Source organism: Vitis riparia, chromosome 9 (genome assembly GCF_004353265.1).
Source record: "Vitis riparia cultivar Riparia Gloire de Montpellier isolate 1030 chromosome 9, EGFV_Vit.rip_1.0, whole genome shotgun sequence".
In the NCBI taxonomy this organism is placed as follows: domain Eukaryota; kingdom Viridiplantae; phylum Streptophyta; class Magnoliopsida; order Vitales; family Vitaceae; genus Vitis; species Vitis riparia.
The window spans coordinates 21,632,739-21,647,100 of NC_048439.1; the positions used below are offsets into that span (position 1 = coordinate 21,632,739).

The window sequence follows — 14,362 nt, forward strand, 5'->3', positions numbered from 1 at the left end:
CTTTGACACTACTTTGAAAGTTTATTTTGGGTGTTTTTTAGTCCTTTTTAGAGTGTAGGATCAGTTCAAAAAAAATTGCATGAATTGAATCTTTGTTGTGCTCTTAATTCATGCAAGAGAATGACATCTTGTGGGATGAGAATTCTTTGATCCCTAAATTTTTTATATCACAAGCAACCAACAAACAAATTCCATACACCAATGTTTTAAAAATGTGACCAGCTAATCAAATTAGTTGGCTCTACTCGGTTTGGATACGATCTTGACAATTGGTAAACTGGTGGAACCAACTAGGTTTGGAACCGGTCTTGATTTTTTTCCATTTAGGTTAGACAAAAATTTTGGAAAAAATCAATAAATAGAGATGATGTTCAAATTTTAATAAAATTTATCATTTATATTTATGTGAAGATATGTGACACAATCCAAAATGGGGTTACATTGTCTCTTGCTTTTGGCTATTGTTATCATTTGTTGCATTCATATGGTAGAATGATGTTTGTTAACTAAAACTTCTATGACCAATTAGTTTCAATTTGATACATGGGTGGAGCTGATTTGTTTAAATATTCATGTTTTGGTGAATACAAGTCATTTTAATTGAGCAAAAAATACATATAATGTAGAATATGGATAAAATTAAGTTAAATACTTACAGGAAATTAAGATTTTAAGACTCTTCAATTTAATAAAAGTTTTATTGTACTAAGGATTATGGGTTATGCATTCAATTTTGGGTAGAAGGAAAATACTATCCAAACAAGGCCTACATATAATCTAAAGCATTCCCATCCTCAAGAAGCTCAGGGAATGGATTAGATTAAATAAGTTAGCTCAAAAGTGATGTAAAATGTGGGTATGTTGTATAAAAACACACATATTTTCTTCTTGTTTTTCACCATTCAAAAAGTTATGATCTGCTTAATTTGATTGAAAAAAAAAACCATACTACTTTTTTTTTCCCAATTATAAATTTTAGCCACTTTTTATCAAAATTAACTAGAATTCTGTAGACACCAAAAATGGAGAAAAAGGTCATAGATTTAGGTTAATAAAGAAATATAGTTGGGACAAATAATTAAAATATCTTACATTGGTCGATCATCATATCGTACTCAAATTTAATAAGGTAGTGGAAACATAACTAATAATTATATTTTCAAAGAGAAGTTGAAAATTTGAAATTGGAAATTTCTTCTATTCATTTTTAATATTTTTTAAGGGCTACTATAAATTTTATCCACAAAGGGATAACGTACTCTTTTTTTAGTAGTTAAACAAGCTATAACCTTTGAGAATCACTATTGATCTTAATAAAGGTCCTTTTTATATCAAGAAATTTCTCTTTAAATAAATTAAAAGAGAAATCTTGCTTTTTATTGCAACTATAATGAAATTCACTTTCAAAGTTTGTAATTATACATAGAGCATATAAAGATCTACAAACAAAATTTATTACCTTCGCAGGTGATCTTTGGCATAGGTTGCTCTTCCTCTCAACAACCATTTGACAATTTTATCCACAAAATCAAAGTAGGTCTCACACCAAGATTTCCTTGTTGCCAAAACAAAATATGGAACTAAAATACCCATCGCAAATCCCAAGCCAACACTCAAGTAAAACCATTGATCAATATAGCCACCATCATTTTTGTCCTCACTAGCACTATACTTTTTATCTAGATCTTCATCTTGGCATTTTGTGACCAATGGAGCTCCACAAAGATTAGGGTTTCCAACAAAGGCTGACTCATCAAAGGTTGTCATTTGCCCTATAAAGGGGATCTTACCAGAGAAATTATTATTCGATAGATTCAAATAACTCAAGAATGTTAATGAAACCATGCTTGAAGGAATGCTGCCGTAAAGCTTATTCCTTGACAAATCAAGAGATAATAACTGGTGCAACATTGAAATGCTTTCAGGAATTTGGCCATTGATGTGATTCCCGGACAAGTTCAAAACCAGCAAACCAAACAATTTTGTTATTTCTTGGGGAAACTCTCCACTTAAATTATTGTCGGATAGGTCTATGCCTACAACAAGAGAAAGAGTCCTGGTGTATTCAAGACGTTGGCCTTTCATAATCACCACTAATCGTTCTTCATACCTAGAGCTGATCACATTGTCATAAAAATGATATGTATTCTTGTTATACTCTGGAACCATGGCTTTAAGCTCAACCAAAGTGACTGGAATTTCACCCATCAAATTGTTTTGTGCAAGGTCTAAGACATGCAGGGAGCTTAAATTTGAAAGTTGGGAGGGAAGTCTTCCAAAAAATACATTTGACCTCAAGTTGAGTATTACAAGATTTATGAAAGCAGTTCCAATCCATGAAGGAACCTTACCCGATAATTGGTTATAACTGAGATCAAGGAGTTCCAATCTTGATAAATTTTGGAAAGATGAGGGGAGCTCGCCTGAAAGCTTGTTGTCATTCAGGTGCAGTGATTCGAGCCATTGTAACTGGCCCAACGACTTTGGTATCATCCCAGATAAATTGTTATTTCCAAGGTCTAGAACAATTAGGCTAGAGCAATTATTGATGGTATAAGGAATGCTTCCAATCAAATTATTCCTTGAAAAATCAATGACTTGAAGAGAGGTGATGTGTCCTATGGAATCTGGGATGGTCCCTGTTATTTGATTTTTCGAAAGGAAAAGGTAATTCAAGTCTAACATAGATTCACCTCTGCTCAGTGGGATAGGGCCAGAAAATTTATTGTGGGAGAGATCTAGTAAATAGAGCCCTTTGATTGAAAAAGGAATAGGTCCCTTAAAGAGGTTGTAACTGAAAATATATGCACCATCACCGTCACCAGAACGAAATTTTAATGAATTTGGTAGCTGACCTTGTAACTGATTGTGAGAAAGATTTAAGTACTGCAGATTGAAAGAAATATTCCAAAACCACTTGGGTATGAAACCTGAGATGCTAGCATTTGACAAATCTAGAAAGGAGAGCTCCTTTTGAGACCTAAGCCAAGTCGGGAATGAAGGGCCTAAATTGCATGAAGCCATACTCAGATCAGTGATTTGGAATGGGGGGACCCAGGTGGAACTAGCATTCAAAACGAGACCTGAATTTCCATCCATCCACATAGTCTTCAACTTACTCAACTTTGAAAAATGTTCTTCAGAAAGAATTCCTGTCAAGGTATTAAGAGTATTAAAATAATTTCATTTATTTATTTATTTTATGAAAAATAAGAAATTTCAAGAGAAATGAATTTTCAGAAAATGTATAATAAATCAAATGAGTGGAGAAAAGATAATTTAAAATATTTTTTTAAAACAAGTGTTTACATGGAATCAATATATACACGATTACCAGAAGAAAATTTTAATGAATTTGGTAGCTGACCTTGTAACCGATTGTGAGAAAGAATTATGCCCTCCAGATTGAAAGAAATATTCCAAAACCACTTGGGTATGGAACCTGAGATGCTAGCATTTGACAAATCCAGAAAGGAGACCTCCTTTTGAGACCTAATCCAAGTCGGGAATGAAGGGCCTAAATTGCATGAAGCCATACTCAGATCAGTGATTTGGAATGGGGGGACCCAGGTGGAACTAACATTCAAAACGAGATCTGAATTTCCATCCATCCATAGAGTCTCCAACTTATTGAACTTTGAAAAATGTTCTTCAGAAAGAATTCCAGTCAAGCGATTGTCATGAACTTCCAATACAACCAATTCAGAAAGTTGTCCAAAACTAACTGGGAGACTCCCATTCAGTTCATTCCATCCAAGCCGTATCTCATTCAGATTTTTGAATGTCCCAAAAGAAGCAGGGATAGGGCCTTGAAGCTTGTTCTCGGATAGATCCAGATATGTAAGTTTTTCTAGCTGACTCAACCGTTCTGGCAATCTGCCCACTAATTGATTCCAAGACAAGTCCAAATACCCCAGTTCTGGTAAAGGACCTTCAGAACTGCAGTTTTTGATCTCTTCGAGAAACTCAAAGAAACTTCCTGTCAAGGTATTGGCACCCAAATCCAAATGTTGTAAGTTGCAAAAATTTCCGATGGAGGTTGGAATTGTACCTGCAATCATCATCAAGAGTATTAAAATGATTTGTTTTTAATAAATTGTTTTATGAAAAATAAGAAAGTTCACGAGAAAGGTAAGAAACTTTGCCTTCTTAATGCATGATCAAATGAACGGAGAAAAGATTATTTAAAATATTTTTAGAAACAAGTGTCTACATGGAATAAATTGAGAATATTGTTTTTAGAAATTAAAGTTTCCAAACAAAATTTTGTTTCAAAATATAATATAATATTATTAAAAATTATTATAAAAAAACTCAAATTTTGATTTTGAAAAAATATTTTAAAAAGGTTTACAAGAAACAAAATACATTATAATATTTGTAAAACTATTATAAAAAACTCAAAAAATGATTTTAGAAAACTATTTTAAAATTTGTTTACAACCAAAACCTAGATTTTGTAGTGTAATCTTTCAAATACATCAAAAGCCCTAAAAAGTTCCCTTTATTGGTCAATTGTACAATGAATTTATGACAAATCATGCATAATCAAGAGTTAAAATAATTTAATTTAAAATAATTTTCAAAAAAAAAAAAAAGAAAGAAAGAGAGTTTATGAGAAAATAATTTAATGAGTGGTGAGAAGATAATTGAACTTGCTTTGATGGTCTAATGATAAAAGTAAGAGATTATTGGAAAGTCAGAATAATTTAATGCAAAATATTTTTTAAAAACAAGTGTTAAACTGTAGAACCACTACATTATTTTGATGTATCAAAATCAATAAGCAATAATAATTTTTCTAAGCCAAAAACGTACCAAAAAAATTATTGTATGCCAAATTCAGAAATTCTATCTTCTTCCAGCTTCCGCTTAACAGTTGAGAGCAACTACCTGTGAGATATTCATTCCCAAATAGATCCAAGTGCTGCAAGTTAGGTAGTTCCCCAAGGCCAGGTGAAATCTGCCCATATAACTGATTAAAGCTTACATCAATGTATACAAGGCTGCTAAGGTTTAGAAGCCATATTGGGAACTTTGACCGAAAAGAGTTGCCACTGATGCTTATGACAGACAGTGAAGTAAAATTGATAGAGTTTAGAGATGAAATTGAACCAGAGAGCCCACAATCTTCTAGGTGCAACTCTGTTAAAAATGAAAGCTTGTTGAATACCTCCATCCAGTGAGATCCGACCATTGACAGGTTGACATAGTTCAACTTGAGATGCCTTAAGGAAACAAGATTAGTCATCCATTCAAGGTCCTTAACAAAAAACGGAGATTCATTGGAAGAAAGATCAAGAAATTGTAAATTAGAAAGGTTTCCCAAGGTTGGAGGAATTGCACCTCTGAATCCACAATTTGATAAGTTTAGATATTGTAAATTTTTCAAAGATCCGAAGAATTTAGGAATTGGGATATGCTCAAATGAGTTGCCACTCAAATCTAAAGATCTCAAAGATTTGAGTTCTATCAAAGAAGGTCGGATCTCACCGCTTAATTTCATTGAGCTCCAATTTTCATATGCTTCTTCAGGATAATATGGGTTATGAAGATTGATTGAAATAACAACTCCTGTGTTATTTTCACAACCAATTCCCTCCCATTGACAACAATTGCCTCCTATCCATGATGAAAGCCGGTTGTTAGAAGAATCTTTGAGACCATTTTTGAAGTCAAGAAGAGCTTCTCGATCAGCTCTTAAGCAATTTCCCTCAAGGGTTTCACCCTTGCAAGCAAGATCTCTTGTTATTAAACATAGAATCACCAAAAGGAAACCAAGAATTGAAATTTTCTCCATCTAAGAACACCTATAAAAACAAGTAATTAATATTAAGTTCCGATAGAAGAATCAAAATAGTGATGAAATTTGATAAGTAATCAAAACTTCAAGTTATTGGATATTAAATAACACATAGATTTTAATCAATCATAAGTTTAATAAGATTAAAACATGTCAATGGATGGCATACTTGAACACATATCCATATCAAACATGGTCTGATGATTGTTACTTATCAAAACTATAGAAATCACCCACAAGAGAAGCTTAGAAGCATTAGGCAAAGGAAAACACTAGAGACAACTTGGCATTATTGGTAAAGTAAAACAAGACTAGTCATCCATTCAAGATCATTAACATATAAATCATAGGATTCAAAATTAACAAATAAATCAAAAGATTCATGGCTAGAAAGATCAAGAAATTTCAAATTAGAGAGGTTTCCCAAGCTAGGAGGAATTGTACCACTAAACCCACAATTTGATAGGTTTAGATATTCTAAATTCTTTAACTATCCAAAGAATTCAGGAATTGGAATATGCTCAAATAAGTTCCCACTCAAATATAAATATCTCAAGGATTTGAGTTCTATCAATGAAGATCTAATCTCTCCACTCAAGTTCATAGAAGTCTCATTCTCATATGCTTCATTGGGAGAATGTGGGTTGTGAAGATCAACTGAAATAACAGCTCCTATTTTATTTTCACAATCAATTCCCTCCCATTGACAACAATCAAGCCTTCTCCATGATGAAAGCTGGTTGTTAGAACCTTTGAGACCATTTTTGAAGTGAGTAAGAGCATCTCTATCATTTTTTAAGCAATTTCCCAAAATGGTCTCACCTTTACAAGTAAGTTCTCTTTTTATTAAACATAGAATGATTACAAGGAAACCGAGAATTGAAATTTTCTCCATCTAGGAACACCTATAGAAACAAGTAAAATTAAGTTCCAACACAACAAGAAAAATAGGGACAAAATTCAATTAGTAATGGAAACAAGACATTAGACAATTAATAACATATTTAATTTAACTAGTCATTTGTTTAATAAGATTAAAAATTCCCAAGTAAACAACATATTTGAATACATGTCAAAGAAAATATAATTGAAATCATCCCAACAATTATTAAATATGCTTTGATGATTGCTATTGATAAAAAAATTCCAACTACAGAAATCACCTACAAAAAAAAAAAAAACTTGAAGCATTAGATAGTGAGAAACACTATAAATAACTTGGCATTATTAGTAGAGTAGGATCTTACCAATTTTTTTTTTTTATTTGTTTTGCTGGTGTAGTCATCCCTTCGGATGCAGAGACATATATAGAAGATAATTCAACTAGAAACCAAGTGGATGATAGTGATAGACTCCTTTTCTTTCTTTTTAGCAATATTTTAAAAAATAGACTGGACCAACCGATTGAACCGATTCAATTGCTGACCAATTCGCTTTCCAATTCAGGTGACCTTTTCCAACCATTTTGGGCTTAAAACGGTGGGAAACTGATTACTACTACTTGATTATGATCAAATTGTGTATATGAAGTAAAAAAAGTTGAATTTGTAACTATTTTTCTAAAAAGTTTTTTCCAAGAAAAAAAATTTAAGTGATGTTTGTTCTTTTAACTTAATATAAAATGCAATTTAATTTCAAACTTCAACTATTTGTTTTAATTTTTTTTCCAACTTTTAACTTATTTATCAATATTTTTAATTAAATAGAAAAAACTAAAATATGTAACTTTTTACTTAATTTAAAAAGTTAATTGATTCATACTTCTAACCCCTTTGACCTAACTCACAGTGTGAAAAAAATAATTAAATTAATACTTAATACTTTTAAGTTGTATTTAAAATTAAGCTAAATTAAGTTCTACTTATATTTAACTAAAAAAACGCCATCTTAATCTATTAGCTCTTAATTAAAAAAAAAAAAAAAAAAAAGACTTAATCTATCATGTTGAACCAAACTTTAACTTTGCATGATGTCAATAATAATAATAATAATAATATGCACATATAAATGATAAAGTCATTAGCTCTATGAATCGGGTCATGGAAAAACCTTCCTCAAAATATCACAATCTTCATGTTGTCTTATCAATATGTATACAAGTAAAACCAATAAGTTTATAAGTAATGTTTCACAATCTTATAAAAAATTAAGGGAAAAAAATAAAATAATCAATAACACATCAAAAAGCAATTTTAGCATACCACCCCAAAATAAATAAAATCTCTTAAAATTTTGAAAATTTCTATCATAAGGTTATTATTTGGATAGAATGACCATGCCCATCAAAGTTGGGTTTGCACTAATTCAATCCAATCAATCAAATCAACTATTTAAAGTAATCCAAAACTTGTGGCCACTTTTTAAAGGCATTTTCGTCATGTCATGTCAAGGGAAATTTAAGGACATTATTTTCCTCATTCATTTATTCAAGGTTTATGCCGTGCCTACCAAGGTGGCCATTTTTTCTTCAATCATTTTTAATATATTTTCTTTCATATCTTGCTACCTTATCAAGAAAATTTTGCATTAGCTTGACTTTGACTCCATGTTTGGGTCATCTAGATTAGGGCCCTATAATTGTCTATGACTTATCAATTGCATTTTAAATTTTACGGGACTTTGATGAATATTTGCAAATAATAGATATTTTATATATTTTAATTTTTGTTGAAAATAATTTGTTTTTGGTAAAAAGAATTTTACACTAGCAATTCATTTCCTCACATGGAAGTGCTAGAAAAAAATTTTCAAATTACCTAATCCATTTGGTGCTTTTACAAAGTATATGAACTAGTGCTTCAATGAATCAATTGCTTTAGATTAATTAATTTCCAACCAACTGAATTATACATTTAGATATAAGGTAATTTGGGTAAGTAACATTTAATAGCTTCATAATTTCTTTATTTAAATTTTATAAAATTAAATATATATAACTTATTATAAACAAGTTGGAAGCATATAGTCATTCACGTCTTCATTTTTCCTTTTCATTTTTCCTTTTCGATTTGCTATAAAGTTGATATTTTTTCCTAAAGAATAAAATATTTGAGAAGAATATAAAAAAGTTACAAATTTAAATCACAATGAAAAATAATAAGAAAAATAAACAATAAGAAAACAAAAACATAAAACACAATTTATGTAGTTTGCCCTAAAGCCTACATTCACAAATGAAGATAAAAAAAAGAACTTCTACTATTGTTTAAGAAGATTATAATCCTATAACTCTTAAATCCTAAAGTCTAAATTAATTATACCAAGAAAAATGATTATTTCGTATTCGTTAAAATGTCTTCTCATATTTTCTTGATTGGAATATTTAATATAAGGAATTAATTATCTAATTATTAGAGATACATAATATTTGTAGAGATATTACAACTAATTTTCCTTATTCTATAAAAGGTATCTAATTATAATCACATGATATGAATTTATGAAATATTTTATATAAAGTGGTAAGGAATATATGTGGTAGATAGAGATATGAGGAAGAGTGAGAGATACTTGGTGGAGTTATAAGGGCTCATTAGGGTGTAGATGTGAGAAAGAGTAAAAGATATTTGGTGGAGTAAATGACTCATGGTTCAAGGTGGGGAAATAAAGCAGAGGGAAACTTGAGATGTTTTGACACCCAATAGTTGTATACTATTTCTATTCTCTGTACTCTTTTACATGACATAGTAGAATGTTATTTCTCATCTATTAAGGTAGACATGGTTGTTCGAACCTTTGTGTGTGGTTTGCTTTATTTTTATATTTTTTCTTTAACACATCTACATTGAAGTTGTTGTTGGCCCAACAAGTGCTATCAAAGCTTCTGATGACATAACAGATATTTGTTAGGAAAATTGAAACACCTAAATACAATAAGAAAAAAAAGTGAAATAAAAAAAAAAACAATATTTACCTAGTTCAAGATAATCGCCTACATCCATGGAAAAGAAATATCAAATTAATTAATAAACTTTACACACGTCAAACTCTCTCGACCTTTCTTTACCCAAAACTCATACACCTTTTGACTATCTCTATTCACTCCTTGCTCACTTTTTGCTTCTATCTTAAAATAATATATAAAACCACATATCTATAAAGTCCTAATCTTGATCAAGCTTAAAAGGGTATTTTACCCAAATACAAACTCTACAAATATTAAATTTTCTCAAAATAAATATAACTAAATAAATTGAGTCTATATATATTAAAAGACTTTTTTTCTTCTAAACCCAAGAGACCAAGTCCCCCGAAAGGAGTAGATATCATTTTATTGAATTTTCATGGACCAAACATAACTTGCTTGTACAGGAAGGTAGAAAATTTATGACAATGAAGAATTTTCCACATTTTCTTTCATTGAATTCCACATCCATAACAAATGAAGACATTTTTGTCATGTCATGTCATGTCAAGGTAAATTTAAGGATATTATTTTCTTCATTCATTTATTCAAGGTTTATGCCGTGTCTACCAAGGTGACCATTTTTTCTTCAATTTTCTGTCATGTCCTGCTACCTTATCAAGAAAATTTTGCATTAGCATGACTTTGACTCTATGTTTGGGTCATCTGGATTGGGGCCTTGTAATCGCCTGTGACTCAAAAAATACAAAATTAAAGACTTAGAAACTCATGTCAACAAATTTTAACAAACCACTCCATAATATATGAAATTTCTTAAAAATTGTATTTTTGTAATAATAGTTCTAAGCTTTTTTCCCCTTTATTTTAAGAAACATTTGAAAGTGTCAATTGCATTTTAAATTTTGCAGGACTTTGATGAGTATTTGTAAATAATAGATATTTTATATATTTTAATTTTTATTGAAAATAAATTTATTTTGGTAAAAGGAATTTTACACTAGTAATTCATTTCCTCACATGGAAGTGCTAGAAAAAAATTTAAAAATTACCTAATCCATATGATGCTTTTACAAAGTATATATGATTTAGTTGTACTTCAATGAATCAATTGCTTTGGATTAATTAATTTCCAACCAACTGAATTATACATTTAGATATAATGTAATTTGGGTAACTAACATTTAATAGCTTCATAATTTCTTTATTTAAATCTTATAAATTAACTATATATATATATATAACTTATTATAAACAAGTTGGAAGCATATGCTCATTCAAGCCTTCATTTTTCCTTTTCGATTTGCTATAAAGTTGATTTTCTTTCCTAAAGAATTAAATATTTTAGAAAATTTTGAAAAGAAATAAAAGAAGTTATAAATTAAAACCACAATAAAAAATAATAAGAAAAATAAAATAATAAAAAAACAAAAACAAAAAACACGTAAAACATGTAAAACACGAGTTATGTAGTTCGCCCTAAAGCCTACATTCACAAACTTAACAAAGATAAAAATGAACTTTTACTATTATTTAAAAAGATTATAATCCTATAACTCTTAAATCCTAAAGTCTAAATTAATTATACCTAGAAAAATATTTTTTTCTTATTATCTAAAATGTTTTCTCATATTTTCTTGATTATATTGGAATATTTAATATAAGGAATTAATTGTCTAATTTTGAGAGATACCTAAGATATTTTTATTAAAAAGCCCTATAATATTATACTATAAATGTAAAAATCCACAATAATAAATCATATTAAAAGCCTCACTACATCCATAACAGCATTTTTTGAAATTATTTTAAAATATATACAAAATCGAACTTCCAATAGCATCAAACAAACTCGTAAATATTTCTCTCTCCTACCTTCTTAAAATTTTTGGTCTACGCTTGTCACCATGTCAAGTCAAAATCATGTTTAATTTTTAGCCAAACAGAAAAAGACTTGAGCCACTGTCTTCACTTAAACGTCAAGTTTTAATGGTGACAGATGAATTATGGGCCACGGAACATATTTCTTCATCTTGATGAGTTGTAGGTCATGAACCAAGTTGCTTGAAAAGGACGGTAGAGGACTAAAATATTTCCTCACAAGAGCCCTATAATATTATATCTTGATGACTTCCAACAAGTCAATACCACTTTCCCCACAAGAAGTCTTCAATGGGTCGAAATTCAAAATAAATGATTCATCTAATGTGATGGAAATAGGAATAATTTGCATGCATTTCTTTTACTTTATTTATTTGGCATATCATAACTCAAACTGTTTTTATTTTTTTTTTTTATCAACTTACTGTTGCATATTATTTAGTTTATCTTATACAAATATATACACTAATAATAATAATTTCATAAATAAAAAAGTCACCACCCAAAATACAAAAAAAAATTAATGTTTATTTCTAATTTATTTTTAATTTATATTATCAAAATTGCTAAGCTTTGGACAATTTGATTAAATTACAAGTCAAAAATTTATTGAAAAAGCTAATTACAAAAAATAGTAAAAATAAATTCCGAGGGATGCAAAGACAAATAAAAAAAGAAAAAAAAACGAGGACTTTTCCTAAATTGTCGAAATCCAAAACTCAAATCTCAATTTTTTGCATCAAACATTAACAAAAGTTAGTTTTTATTACTTATTAATGTGAAACTTGATTAATATATTGTAAAATAAAAAGAAAATAGTTGTCAAAGTAATTTGTAAAGTATATTGAAAATAAAACAAACTCTCTCTACAGTACTCCTACTTCATTAAATTCTTGAAACCCCTGGGTTCTCTATGATCTTTGCAAATATAAAGCTAATCATCTCTCTGAATCTATGGCAGACAAAGACTTTAACTAAACAGTTCAACTCCCCATTTATGCTATGCAATTTTATTTGCTTATGTTCTGAAGGGTCATATTTAGTTATTGAGTTTTTTTTTTGTTTGGTGGATAAGAAAACACAGGAAAACGAAAAAGGAAACTGGAGTTTTAGATTGTGGGCCTAATGCTTCCTCCATTGCCCATGAATTTAAGGACCATTAAAGAATCAAATTTATGTAAATTAGGTGTAACTGTTGGTTAAAAAATATGGCATTGCCTACTATACAATGACTCCTTAACAGTCTCAATCAAGCATCTTCTCGGGTATGCTTTTAGAATACATTTAACGTATATTTAGTTGTTTTGTACAATGTTCAAGCATTGATTAAAAAGAGAAACGAAATTTTACATTGTACGTAAGTGTCCAATACTTCAATGAAAATACTTTTTCTTTATTTTATATTTTTCTTTAACACATCTACATTGAAGTTGTTGTTGCCCAATAAGTGCTATCAAAGCTTCCGATGACATAACAAGTATTTGTTGGAAAAATTGAAACACCTAAATACAATAAGAAAAAAAGTGAAATAAAAAAAAAGACAAAATATTTACCTAGTTCAAGATAATCGCCTACATCCATGGGAAAGAAATATCAAATTTATTAATAAACTTTACACACTTCAAATTCTCTCGGCCTTTCTTTACTCAAAACTCATACACCTTTTGATTATCTCTATTCACTCCTTGCTCACTTTTTCCTTCTATCTTAAAATAATATATAAAACCTCATATCTATAAAGTCCTAATCTTGATCAAACTTAAAAGGGTAATTTACTCAAATACAAACTCTACAAATATTAAATTCCTCAAAATAAATATAACTAAATAAGTGAGTCTATATATATAAAAGACTTTTTTTCTTCTAAACCCAAGAGACCAAGTCCCCCGACAAGGACTAGATATCATTTTATTGAATTTTCATGGACCAAACATAACTTGCTTCTACAGGAAGGTAGAAAATTTATGACAATGAAGAATTTTCCATATTTCCTTTCATTGAATTCCACATCCATAAGAAATGAAGATTGTGGCCACTTTTTAAAGACATTTTAGTCATGTCATGTCAAGGGAAATTTAAGGATATTATTTTCTTCATTCATTTATTTAAGGTTTATGTCGTGTCTACCAAGGTAGCCATCGTGTCCACCAAGGTAGCCATTTTTTCTTCAATTTTCTACCATGTCCTACTACCTTATCAAGAAAATTTTGCATTAGCTTGACTTTGACTCTATGTTTGGGTCATCTAGATTGGGGCCTTGTAATTGCCCATGACTCAAAAAAAAAAAAAATACAAAAATAAAGACTTAGAAACTAAAATTTCAGTTCATGTCAACAAATTTTAACAAACCACTCCATAATATATGAAATTTCTTAAAAATTGTATTTTTGTAATAATAGTTCTAAGCTTTTTTCCCCTTTATTTTAAGAAACATTTGAAAGTGTCAATTGCATTTTAAATTTGTAGGACTTTGATAAGTATTTGTAAATAATAGATATTTTATATATTTTAATTTTATTGAAAATAAATTTATTTTGGTAAAAGAATTTTACACTAGCAATTCATTTCTTCACATGGATGTGTTAGAAAAAAAAATTTAAATTACCTAATCCATATGGTGCTTTTACAAAGTATATATGATTTGGTTGTGCTTCAATGAATCAATTGATTTGGATTAATTAATTTCCAACCAACTGAATTATACATTTATATATGATGTAATTTTGATAACTAACATTTAATAGCTTTTACAAAGTATATATATATATATATATAACTTATTATAAACAAGTTCGAAGCATATGCTCAGTCAAGCC

At 29.3% G+C, this 14,362-nt stretch overlaps 2 protein-coding genes across 4 annotated transcripts in view; both read right to left on the minus strand.

Moving 5' to 3' along the window:
• LOC117922250 (mannosyl-oligosaccharide 1,2-alpha-mannosidase MNS1-like) overlaps positions 1 to 14,362 on the minus strand; it is a 54,189-nt gene that overhangs the window by 11,047 nt on the left and 28,780 nt on the right. The window lies entirely within an intron of this gene.
• Positions 1,352 to 6,759, minus strand: LOC117922249 (receptor-like protein EIX1). 3 transcript variants are annotated; one of them, XM_034840310.1, is made up of 4 exons: positions 5,174 to 6,758; positions 4,819 to 4,963; positions 3,368 to 4,051; positions 1,352 to 3,152 (listed from the first exon to the last, which is right to left on the minus strand). In XM_034840310.1, exons 1-4 carry the CDS (start codon positions 5,798 to 5,800, stop codon positions 1,456 to 1,458), a joined length of 3,153 nt encoding a protein of 1,050 aa, XP_034696201.1. In that variant the 5' UTR covers positions 5,801 to 6,758; the 3' UTR covers positions 1,352 to 1,455. The 3 variants fall into 3 exon arrangements, with proteins under 3 accessions (XP_034696201.1, XP_034696200.1, XP_034696199.1); XM_034840309.1 differs by having other exon boundaries at positions 4,894 to 6,759; XM_034840308.1 differs by having other exon boundaries at positions 4,819 to 6,758.

Bases quoted from the DNA above. Each gene is read 5' to 3' on its own strand.
- LOC117922249 (XM_034840308.1), bottom strand. From the start codon at position 5,800: ATGGAGAAAATTTCAATTCTTGGTTTCCTTTTGGTGATTCTATGTTTA. The intron at 4,052-4,818 runs GTACGTTTTTGG...TGATGATTGCAG, and splicing joins GGCATACAATAATTTTTTTG to GTACAATTCCAACCTCCATC. The intron at 3,153-3,367 runs GTCAGCTACCAA...ATACCTTGACAG, and splicing joins TTCTCACAATCGGTTACAAG to GAATTCTTTCTGAAGAACAT.